Source organism: Mesitornis unicolor, unplaced genomic scaffold (genome assembly GCF_000695765.1).
Source record: "Mesitornis unicolor isolate BGI_N332 unplaced genomic scaffold, ASM69576v1 scaffold43033, whole genome shotgun sequence".
Classification (NCBI taxonomy): domain Eukaryota; kingdom Metazoa; phylum Chordata; class Aves; order Mesitornithiformes; family Mesitornithidae; genus Mesitornis; species Mesitornis unicolor.
In genome coordinates this window covers 5151-17231 of record NW_010177497.1, presented here as the reverse complement: position 1 = coordinate 17231, position 12081 = coordinate 5151, and the positions used below count along the sequence as shown (strand labels likewise).

Here is a 12081-nt window from a genome sequence, read left to right as displayed (position 1 = left end):
CTCTTCACTCAGCAGAGGTGCAAGTAGCAAGGTTCTTGGTGTTGAGGTGGTGCTCGCCGCCAGGAAATGGGCGGATATACAGAGAAAAACACAAAAAGGGAAGCAACAACGAATTCTGGAGAAAGCTGCAAATGGTGAAGCATAGGAGGAACGTGAGGTCTGTCAAAACAAACTGCCAAAGCCTTCTGAGCAAGAGTATTTCATGCTATTAGGACAAGCAGCAAATAAGTGCTCAGATGCCCCGTGGCTCTTTGCTGGCATCGTTGCATCTGCAGAGGTTTGGGTAGGTGCAAGACAGGGGTATCTGCACCTTTCCTGTCCAGAAACTGTAAATGGAAGTGTATTGGGGAATTATGAAGTATTTGAACTAAAAATTGTGTCTAGTGCTGGCCGTGTAAAGGCCTGTGCTGTCATGTACAGGGGCAAAAATAACCGTGCCTTCCTTTGCAGGTTATCCTGGAGCTTGCTGTACACCGTGTACATTTCCATAACAGCAAGTCTGCTGACGCTGATCACGACCAGAGCAGTCACCCACGACTACAGCTTTTTCGAAATATATTTCTTTTATTTCTTTTATGGCATAGCATCTGTAAGTCTGCTTTTGTGTTCTTAAACGATGCACAGTTTTTTCCCCATTTCCCAGTCAAAACACCTAAAGCTCAAAGACTACAGAGTACTCTAGGGCTGGGTATTATGTGAGAAAAGAAGAAAAACTTCATTACCAGAGTTTGTTGTTATAATTGGTAAGCTTATATATCATTCTTATTACATTTTGGGAGATTCTGACTTGAAATCAAAGTAAAGAGAGGTGCTAACAGCAGCATTAATGTGGTCCTGGGGCTGGGGCTGCCTTCTTGGGAGGCATCCTGCTAATTACAGGTTTTCTCTGCTGCAGATCCACTTCTGTTTCATGCTCAGCTCGTTGCTAAAGCAGCCAAATATTGCCAGTTTTGTGGGATTTGTCGTTCACGTCATCTTCGGATTGCTGGGTTTTTTTACAATGTTTGAAAATCTACCGCCGTCTTCAGAATGCATTTTTAATCTCTTCAGCCCTTTTGCCCTCACAGCTGGCATCTCAAAGGTATGTTCAAAATCATAAAAGCCAGCAAATCATAAAAGTTCAGCCCACAGCAAACACGCTTCAGGCTTCGACCAGAGAACAGGAGGTGCTTTACATAATTTGCATTGCTATAATGACCCAGTCGTGTCCCTCTGCTCTAGATGCTTTGTAAAAAGAGAAGTTGACTCCAAAAAGTACACGCTGATTGACAAGAAATATAGTTAGACTCAGAACTGCATCATTAAATTGTATGAGCTCTGTATATAGAGTAAATTTTGATCTCTGGAAAATTATCACATGTCTGGTGGGTACCGTGGTCTGCCAAGAACAGCGAGGTCTTAAAGTGCTGCCCCAGCAAATACCATGTGCATCACCCTTCTGGTGTAGTAACTTCTCCACAATTTAGAATTCAGCTTACGGAAGCATTTCTGATACTTGTTGTCATAATAAAGAGTTGCCCTGCTTGGAAACCGTGTCATGGTCACGAGTGGACACGGGTTTCTGGTGAAAATGGTCCTGATGACACAGCAGTGGCTTGCGGGTTGTATTTCTGGCTAAAGGAAGTGTTGCATCTGACTTGTGCCTTTTTCTCTCGTAGATGATAAAATTAGAAAAATATGGACCGGCCTTCACACCGGAATTGTACCCTTTCTTTAAGCTCTACCTCATACTGACCCTTGACAGTGTCTTGTATTTACTGTTGGCCATCTACTTCGATAAGGTTTTGCCTGGTAAGTAGAAATGTGAGGGAAAGACTACAAATTTCCTTGCATTTTTCTTCTATAATTCCCTTCCCTCATAGTGAGGAAGGTGCCAAGAAGGGATGGGATAGAGCTGAGGGAGCTGTCATCTATGTGAAGCAACAAAAAAGGTGTCCTGGTAGTGAGCTGGTCAGGCTGTGGAATGGCATCCCAACAGCAATGAGCCATGCCGTGTGTTATGAGGGGCTGAAAACTGCATTTTCTGGGTTGCTGGGAAAAAAATGGTTGGGAAGAATACTGTTTTCACAGAAGCCTGGTGCATGTAGCGACCTTATTTGGCCCTGCCTCAAAAACAGGCTCCAAAGGGAACATGAAATCTGGCAGCGAGGCACTAAGATCCTTTATATCTGCTCCAGCAGTCCTAAGCACTGGGTTTAAAAGGATCTTGGAGGACTTGACCTGATTTTCCTATAACTTCTGGGCCAAAGAGGTGGTCAATGAGGTCTTTGTTGTAATTGTTCCCCACTTGTATTTACAGATACAGATGCATAGGTAACTTTGCCAAACTTACCAACTCTTCCATGCTTCCTCTGCAGCTGTAGAGGAAGAGACAGCTGGACATGGCATTTATTGAAGCTGAGTTGACAGATCACAGCTTTTGGTTGATATTTCACCTTCTTTCTTTCTGAATTAGGCAAGTACGGAGCCCCATATCCACCTACATTCTTCCTGAGGCCATCATACTGGTTCAAGCCCAGGAGCGGGTACGTGGGGGTGCGAGCGGGCAGCGAGAGCAGCCACGATCCTCCCTTTAGCAATAACATCGAGCCAATGCCTCCGGGCTTTGATGGGAAGGAAGCAATCAGGTAAAGACTCTTGTAGGCATGACAAATATAATGCTACACGTTACTCCAGAGAGCACAGCTGTATTGCATTGGTGAATGTTAGACTGAGCCACCTACCATATGCAGATAAAGTTAGTGGCAAACAGGCGATGGGGAGGGTTTGTTCAGTGTTTGATTTTGCTCCAGAACTGGGTTTGAACACTTATTGGACTTGGTTGCATCTTCTGTGACAGGAACCGACTTGCTGTATAAAATAATGTTATTTACATCCTTATGGGGCTGGTTTGGTCCATTGCTGCTGCTGCCCGTTGCTTATTATTAAATGTAAATCTGCTAAAATAATAGTGAGATCATTGCTTTTAATTAGGTAACCACATGTTTTCTCATTCCCTAGGGCCTCCTACTTCATCCACTGCATGTTCACTGAGTTTGACTTTGAAAGTTTTTCTATGTCTTTTAGAAAAATACACTAAAAGAAACACTATAAAATACATTAAGAGAAACAAATTCTAGACAGCAGTTCCTTCAGATGGAATTACCTTCACCCCCGATGGTAGGGAGCAGGACCAGTTTGAGGAGGAGGTTGAGGAATATTCTTCCAATAGTTTGCAAAGGTTACTTCAAGGAAACATGCCAAAATGGTGAGATTAAATAGTAATGACTCTCTTACCTTTCCTTTAGACTAAACAGTATTAAAAAAACATACCAGAAGAAGGGCAAGAGAACCGAAGCTTTAAGAGGTAAGAGAGGTTTTGGAGTGCTTTTAATTTCTTTTTTTTTCACTAGATATGAACCCAGACTGTTTTGAAATGTACTGGATGTTCTTCATTCTGCCTCCAGCACTGTTAAAACGCATTACACATTACTCAATGGTTATTTCTGCTGAGGTAAATTACTGGCAAATTTCTACCGGGTTGTTATTTTCCTGTTCACTCCAGGCAAATTGCTATTTATTATTTTTCACAACAGCAGAATTCTTAAAAGCTGTGGAATTTGCTGCCATGAAGCACTCTGAAAATCCCCTCTCAAACTTCCCTTTCAAAATGTAAACTATTCTGGGCAAACAAAACTTGGGGTGTTTTTGATTTGTGGCTGAACAGTGCTCTCCAAGCACTTACACATTTGCCAACCGCAGATATGCAAGTAGCTGGCATAGTCAAAGCACAGTTGTGGGATATTTGTTACATGCCTTTATTTAACAAGAACTCCAAGTGAAAAAATCAGTATTTTTATACTGAGTAAAGAAAACACAACCCAAACAACCCACAAAAATACAAAATAAGTCTGTCTTTCTTTTTTTTTAAAGGAATTGGGGTAGCAAAGTCTGGATGCTTTGAAATAACTCCTGAAATCCCACGCGTTGGAAAGGTTATGGACTCTTCTCTTTCTGTGAGCTCTCTCTTGAGCCATGCTAAAATCAAAGGTTATCAATCTCATAGAAAACAGACGGGAAAATTCTTTAAATATTGAAGTTAATCTATTTGTTCCCTCAATCAATCAGGACACGACTGCAAGTTCCTTACTAAGTTTAGTCCTAACTTCTGAAGGTGAAACCCATGGTTTTGGATGTGTATTTTTGCCTCTTAGCTTCAAAAGAAATGTCAACCCCTCTGTTATACTTGCAGCAAGCTACACATACAGGTCTATTTTTCATGAACTTCCATCCTAATGCTATCCTGTTTCTCTTCTAGGTTTGTCCTTAAACATATACGAAGGTCAGATCACGGCATTACTTGGTCACAGCGGATCTGGAAAAAGTGCTCTGTTAAATGTGCTCAGTGGATTTTCCAAGCCTTCAGCAGGTAAGATGATGGACCTGGATGCTGAAGAGGAGAAACTGTTTGGTTTTTTTCAAGCGTGAAGGGGTAAAGATGCAAAAACCCAGGTTTTCTCTCAGTCGTTCAGCCTTGCTCGCTATCAGCACAGATCGCTCCTTCAGCATGAGCATCAGGGCTGACGCATCCTTCATGGATGTGCTCATCTGTGCAAGCATACACGGATGGTTACTGCTCCATCTGGATGGCCTGATGTTTTCCATGAGCTGCATACAGAGATTTGGCGCTCTGAAAACTTTTTGAATGGTATTTTTGGACGACAGAAAGATATTTTGCCTTTATTTTCTTTCTTTTTTTTAAATACTTTCCTGCCTGCAGGTTCCGCAATGATATACAACTACAAAGTGTCTGAAGTACAGGATATGGAAGGAATTCAAGCAATGGTTGGGGTTTGCCCCCAGTTTAATTTGCATTTTGAAGCCTTAACGGTGAAGGAAAACCTGAGAATTTTTGCTCACATCAAGGGGATTCAGGGGAATGAAGTAGAGCAAGAGGTTGGTATGTGCTCGTAGGTCACTGACCTCTGTTTTACAGCATCTTGGACACTTTGAGCTTTCTTTGTAAAAAATTACCACATGCATCTTGTTCTGTGGAAATGAAAACAACCTTAATTTAGGGGAGAAGTGTTTTACTCAATTGTTTCGTATCATCATGTCATAAGAGTTCGAATTCAGATTTACAGTACTTACCTCTAAGCAAATCCATTTAAAGTAGATAATTTTAAAACCTTGAAGTTTTGCTTTCCCGTACTGTGTGTAGCCGTGTACGAATTAAAATGCAACCAGTGCTTTTGAAATCTGGCTTTTGTTTTTGTGTATTACCAAGGTGCAGAAAGTTCTCCAGATGTTGGACCTCACCGACCCTCAGGACATCCATGCTGATAATCTGAGTGGGGGACAAAAAAGGAAATTGTCTCTTGGAATTGCAATTTTAGGCAATCCCCAGGTAGGGACCGGTCATATTTACACAATACAACTACAGTTTTTGAATGGAGCTTCCCATTTTGACTTGGCACACAGATATTTGTACTTTTTCCCTGGCATGTCAAGTCTTCTCACCTACTAGTTCAATTGGCTGCTGGAAGGATTGAGGAATTTGGGTCAATGAGAGCTGTGTTTTAAATGAAAAGGGTAATAAAGGAAAAAGATAATAAATGAAAAGAGCCATAAAAATAGCTGGTAATTGAGGATGCATTTTATTCTCAGATCAAGATCATCAAAAGCATGACATGAAATGACACAAACATGGAAACGCCAGCTTGGACGGGTGGAGGTCTGACCTTGTTCACGTTTGCAGGTGTTGCTTTTGGATGAGCCGACAGCGGGGTTGGATCCCTGCTCCAGGCACCACGTGTGGAGCCTCCTGAAGGAGCGCCAGGCTGGACGCGTGACCCTCTTCACCACCCAGTCCATGGAGGAGGCCGATGCCCATGCTGGTGAGCCCAGGTTTTCACCCTGTGATTGACCTACAGTTTGAAAACAAGGGTTTCCCATTGCAGAGCCCATGTGTGGATCCTGCCACGGTGCAGTTTGTGCTTGCTGGACACATTTTGTCTGATAGCGACCACCCAACCTGGGCTGAGCAAAGGCCAGAACTGGACTTGCTTGAAAGAGTCCAGCAGGGCCACAAAGATGATGGAGCAACTCCCTTATGAGGAGCGACTCAGGGAGCTGGGGCTCTTGAGCTTGGAGCAGAGGAGACTGAGGGGTGCCCTCTTTCATGAGGATCAATTTGGAAAGGGTGAGTGTCAGAAGGAAGGAGCCAAGCTCTGCTCTGGGATGTCCAATGCCAGGACAAGGGGCAATGGTCCCAAGCTGGAGCACAGGAGGTTCAAGCTGAAGATGAGGACAAACTTTTTTACTGTAAGGGTTACAGAACACTGAACCAGGCTGCCCAGAGAGGTTATGGAGTCTCCTTCTCTGGAGACACCCAAAGCCCTGGCCGTGTTCCTGTGTGACTGCTCTGGTGATCCTGCTCTGGCAGGGGTTGGACTGGATGATCTTTCAAGGTCCCTTCCAACTCCTCATATTCTGTGATTCTGTGACTGACCTGGCCCTCCAAGACCTTGCTTGTGCTCTGCTTGGGGGTTGAAGCAGTTGTGTATTAGCTGGATGTACCACTAGCAGCACCCACACAAATTAATGATAGTGTTTGAATTAATATGTTTCCTATTTCCTATTTCCTTGCTGCTCCTGGGCTGCATGGCAAATTTTCCACGAGCCTGTAAGAATACATAAGTAAAAGATTAACCTTGGTGCTTAGGAGAAAGGCAGCCGTTCATAAAGGAAAAAACCCTACGTCACTGGCCTGGTTTTACTCCTCTTGACTTCATTACAAAAATGTCTGTTGAGTTCAGAAGGAGCAGAGGGAGGTCAGGCTACTGCTCTGTTGTAAATCCCCCCTAAATCCTTTGTGTTTGTACCTCCTTAGATCGCAAAGCTTTTCTCTCAAATGGGAGATTACAGTGTGTTGGCTCATCTCTGTACTTGAAGAGAAAATGGGGAACTGGCTATCACTTAAGGTAAATCCTTTTCTTCTTGGCCATCACTCTTTTTATTAAAAGCTTCTAGTTGGTGTGAGTGTTTGTTGTAGAGTCTGTGTCTCTATAGAGTTTCTATATAGAGTAATAGAAATCTTGACAATTCATTTTAGAAGACGTTTAAGGCTGCCAAAACCCTTTTACTTTGGACAGCAAGCTGTTTTTCTTTGGAATCCAATTCTGAAAGCTCTGAGCCATGTAGCTAAAATGACTTTGCAACCTCTTTCGCAGCCAAAAGGGGACCAGAGCAAGATGAATTGCAATTTCCACGTGCTCTGGTGCCAGAGTGACGTACAACAGCTTTAATGTAAAGTTGTTTTTCTTTGGATTTTAATTTCTGAGTTCTTGGTTTAGCGGCATTGGCCAGAATCACTATTCTTAACCTCAACTATTTCTCACGTGCATGGCAAAACCAGGGGCACTGCAGACATCTGTCCAAATTCCCACTGAAATGCTGCCCAGTTTTGGAGGTTTCCTTATGGCTTGAAGAACGACCGCTGGCTTTGTATTTTAAATAGATGATGCATGCATTTTTTTAAAAAATATTCTCATTTAATATTATAGCAATTGCTTTTTAATGCGAACAGGATGCAAATAAATGAGCTGTGTGACCCTGAGCTCACATCATCCCTGGTCAGACAGTACGTCCCTGGTGCCGTGCTAGAAGGACAGAAGGGAGGCGAGCTGAGCTATGTCCTACCTCTGGAAAACACCGACAGCTTCCCAGGTCAGAAAAACCTCTTGTTGAGCCAGGGTTGTAAAGAGAAATCAAGTGGTGGGAAAAGTGGAAAGCAAAGTTGCTGTGAAGGGAATAAATATATTCCCTTCTCCATAATGCATGAGACCAGGAAGCCCGGAGCTGCATAAACATCAGCCTTAGAGAAAGCCCCTGATGGCCGTGCCAATATCAATACTGCAGATGAACAAAAGATAAACCACCAAGTAATCTATAAACTAAAATCCACCGAGTCTCCTCTGGGTTCAGGATGAGATTTCTCCCACTAGGAAGGCCCATGGTAATCAAGAAATTTTCTGCTTACCTGTAAAGAGCATAATAATTTTATTGTGGCTTTTAAGTTACGGAAATTAATGATGTAAAAGCTAGAAAGTACAAGGCTAATCATGCTCATCTGAATTTCTGCTCAACACTTGGTCACTGCCCTGGTCACTGGGCTGAATCTGACTGTTTCTGTGGTGCAGATCTGTTCAGCCACCTCGAGAGCAGCCTTCTGCAGGGGGTCATTAATTACGAGATTAGCAGAACAACCCTGGAAGATGTTTTCCTGAAGCTGCAGGGCGAGGAAGCCATTGGTCAAGAAGGTAAAACATCGACTCCAATCTGCAAGTGTGCCGCAATTAAGTTCCATATATACGTATGTTTTAATTGAATATCTAATGAGTTTCTGTTAAATGTGAATCTTAGTAGGTTTTGGTAGGTCTAGAGTTGTAGTTGTATTCAGCTTTCCTCTAGTGAAGGTTATCTTCTTGAAGAAGTCTAGCTGATTCAGTCTTGACTTCCCATAGGCTTTTAAGCACACAAATTAAAATTGATGTTGTAAGGGTATTTGCTTTTGAAGTATCCTGCCCAGACCAGGAGGTGGGAAGAGATAAACTATGCAGAAGGCATTTCACAAGGCCAGTGGCAATATTGCACATCTTGCCACTTGAGGCCAGGTTCAGCCAGTCTGAATTCACCAATGGAAATTATGTTTTGGGTAAACTATGGCCCATTTCCTCCGTCCTTATTTCTTTCCTGGCTAAAAATGAAAGAAATCCTCTATTCAGAAGAGAAGATCCTTGTTGATTGTTGACACCTAAACCTGTCCTTTGAATGCTTTTTGTGGATAACGATGTTTCTCGTGGTGAACACACAGAAGACGGAGACCTCACAGAGAAGGACCAAAACCTCCTGGCATTTTCGGAGCAGGGGACTGCAGCAGTGAGCGGGATGGCTCTCTGGAGGCAGCAAGTGTGTGCCATGACGAGGGTTCGCTTCCTAAAACTCAAGCATGAAGGAAAGGTTCTCAGGTCCATGTAAGTGCAGGAGCTCTCACCTCGTCTGCAGCCCTCGTGCTGGCTTGATGCTCGCCAAAGGATTTGTTCTTTCCCTTGAGTGAGGGCAGGAAGGCTTAAATGCTAGTGGAGGTGTTTGGAAGCCAAGAATTAGGTGGGAAATGTTTAAAAGCTGCAGTAATAAGTTAGAATTTACTGGTAGAGCTGTGAGTTGCTCAAGTTTTAAATTTCCTCTTGCCTTTCTCAACTGAAATCACACAATTAGTTAAAGGCGGAGTTCCCCTGGACCCACTTATGGTCTGTTTTTCCATCTAGATTGCTGTTCTTTGGAATATTTATCCTTCCAATGCTGATAGCTTTCATTGTACTTCGACTGTGGGATGTCTCCAGCAACTGGGAAATCACGTCTAGCTCATATTTTCTTCCCACTAAAGAGAAAACTCAAAATAAGTCGACCAATCTTCTCATCTTCAATGATACAGGTGAAGAAGAACATGTGATGTTGATCTGAGTCCTCTTAGAGTTGATAGACCAACCTTGCCTTACTCTTTCTGTACGTTCCTTTATGTATTTGTGGCTTTGGGAAGTGTTTTGAGCAAAAGCAAATCCAATTTCAGTGATGATAAATGAGTAGCTGATATTTAAAAGAGTAATGAAGCTGAAAAATTAAAAAAAAGACAAAAATACAAAAAAAACCCCAGCAAGAAACATGTTGAAACATACGTTGGGTTTAACCAGTTTAATTAAAATAGAAAAAAAATAGAGACAATATTCGTTTTCTTGGATACTAGATTATTTTTTAACATAACTCTGCAAGGGGGAACTTGTCTATAAGAAACTTTCTATTTAAAAAAAGATAACCCATAATTATTCTAATTTCTGTTCTTTGCTTGTTTTCAGGATCAGAAATTGAAGATTTCATTGCTGCTTTGAAGACTCAAAACATAATCCCAGAAATAACTCTTGAGAAAAACATCACAAGCATCCCAATGCATAATGGAGCTATAAAAATATCCCTGGAAGGCAAGGTAAGGGGTAGTTTTTTCTTCTTTCATCCTGCATGTCAACAGGATTTTCTAAAAAGCGTTTAACTGAGGCACAACGAAATACACACACCAGCAAAAGGGAGAATAATTTACGTATTAAATATTATCAGTAATATTTTGTTTGTGGTAAAAAATATTATGAAAATGTTATTTAAAATCTATTTAAAAATTCTGTATTTTCTCTTTGTGAGAAACCAGGATTATATTTGTTTCTTTCCACTGTATGCTTTTCTGGAGTGTTTTTTTCTGAAAAGCATTAAAGCAAGTCTTTTGGGCTTTTTGTCCAGACATTATTGTCTTTATCAATGATTCTGCTTGCGTCACCAGTTTAAACATGTCCAGGTCCCCGCGATCCCACCATAAAACTGCCCAATTGCCTTTGTCATTGCTTTGTCACCCCTCTTGGTCATGAAGGTCACGTCCTTTGCTCTTACATCTCCAGAGCTACCGCTACACCGTCATGTGCAGCGCAGAGCCCATCAACTGCTTCCCCGTGCTGGTGAACATCCTCAGCAACACCTTCCTGAGGCTCTTCAATTCCACCGCACGTTTCCGCGTCTGGAGTGTGCCCTTTTACAGCGTGAGTTTCTTGCCTTTCATGGGGAAAATTCATCGAAATAGAATTCAAACCCAATTAATTGGGTTGGAAACGGGGCGGGATGAGCAACCTCCAAGGGTTGGGGTCACTGGTTCAACTGCTGGCCGGGTCTTGGAGGTGTTTTTTAGCAGTCAATGCCAGGGCTATTTAATGAGAATTTCTTCTGCAGTGTTTAATTGCTCTGTAGGGTTTCAGTGCCATAAGACATTTAAACTTGTGCTACGTGCCAGTATGGTACGAATAGAACAGTGATGCTTGCAAGTCCCATCTTGCTTCGGCATGCATTTGGTCATCAGCATCAAAAGATGGTCTCTGTTCTCAGCAATTTACAGCAATGCCAATACTTGTTGCAAATGTTAAGATGCTAAATACTTCCGTTAATTGCTTTGATTTGTGTTCTTAAACACAAATAACTTACCATGAGTGTTACTGCTCACTTGCCTATGAGCGTCGAGCTCAGATTTTTCCCTGGACAGCTGTTAATTACTGACAACTTCTTAATTTTCCTTTCACAGACAGAATACCCAGAAACAAAGAACGAGCTTTTCTTCATCTGCCTCACCTACATGCTGATTCTGGCCGCTGGCTTGCCTCCTCACTTTGCAGTGAGCAGCATGGAGGATTACAAGGTAAAAAGCTTACACCGAAAGCGGTTTTACACAAGAAGTGAATGCAAATGCTATGTCTCTAGATAACAGATCGTGTGCCCATGGGCTGGCTGGCATTTCTAGGTGGGATGCTAGAAGAAATAAAGCCGCATGTGTACAATGTTGTACCGCAGTGTGTTACACTGCATCTCAAGGAATCCAATAGTGACCTTCCAATACCTCACCAAAAACAACCTTCCGATATCTGAAAGGTGCCCATAAGAAGGCTGGGGAAGAGCTGTTCACAAGGGCATGTAGCAATAGAATGAGGGGTGATGGTTTTAAACAAGAAAAGGGTGAAACAAGATTTAGGTTGGATATGAGGAAAAAGTTCTTCACCATGAGGGTGGTAGATCACTGACACAGGTTGCCCAGAGAGGTGGTGGAGGCCCCATCCCTGGAGATATTCAAGGCCAGGCTTGATGGGGCCATGAGCAACCTGATCTGGTACCAATGTCCCTGCTCACTGCAGGGTTGGACTGGATGAGCTGTAAAGGTCTCTTCCAACCCAACACAGTCTATGATTCTTTGAATCAGCTTGGGCTCAGAACAATTCAGGTGTTAATAAAGATTTTGAGGGCAGGATGATTATTTTTTCTTTTTAAGAATGGCACGTTTTTAAACCACAGTAAAACTAAGAATAGGTTGAAAGTGCTTGGAAGGGAGAGGAGGGCTCTACCAGGGAAGGAGGAGCAAGGGTAATGAAGGAGGAGGAGAAGGAGAGGAAGAGGAGGAGGAGAAGGAGAGGAAGAGGAGGAGGAGGAGGAGAGGAAGAGGAGGAGGAGGAGGAGAGGAGG

At 42.6% G+C, this 12081-nt stretch overlaps 1 protein-coding gene across 1 annotated transcript in view; it reads left to right on the top strand.

The window, feature by feature from the left end:
• Positions 1 to 450: 450 nt before the first annotated feature.
• The window catches only part of LOC104538779 (ATP-binding cassette sub-family A member 9-like), a gene marked incomplete at both ends in the record, with an annotated part of 16672 nt that continues 5041 nt past the window's right edge, over positions 451 to 12081 (top strand). The window contains 17 exons of the mRNA XM_010182107.1: positions 451 to 589; positions 896 to 1081; positions 1659 to 1791; positions 2456 to 2627; positions 3288 to 3346; positions 4298 to 4408; positions 4760 to 4935; positions 5267 to 5386; positions 5738 to 5876; positions 6872 to 6962; positions 7568 to 7707; positions 8181 to 8300; positions 8855 to 9014; positions 9309 to 9475; positions 9894 to 10021; positions 10482 to 10619; positions 11153 to 11266. Coding sequence (XP_010180409.1) covers positions 451 to 589; positions 896 to 1081; positions 1659 to 1791; positions 2456 to 2627; positions 3288 to 3346; positions 4298 to 4408; positions 4760 to 4935; positions 5267 to 5386; positions 5738 to 5876; positions 6872 to 6962; positions 7568 to 7707; positions 8181 to 8300; positions 8855 to 9014; positions 9309 to 9475; positions 9894 to 10021; positions 10482 to 10619; positions 11153 to 11266 — 2293 coding nt within the window. The remainder of the gene's footprint in view (positions 590 to 895; positions 1082 to 1658; positions 1792 to 2455; positions 2628 to 3287; positions 3347 to 4297; positions 4409 to 4759; positions 4936 to 5266; positions 5387 to 5737; positions 5877 to 6871; positions 6963 to 7567; positions 7708 to 8180; positions 8301 to 8854; positions 9015 to 9308; positions 9476 to 9893; positions 10022 to 10481; positions 10620 to 11152; positions 11267 to 12081) is intronic.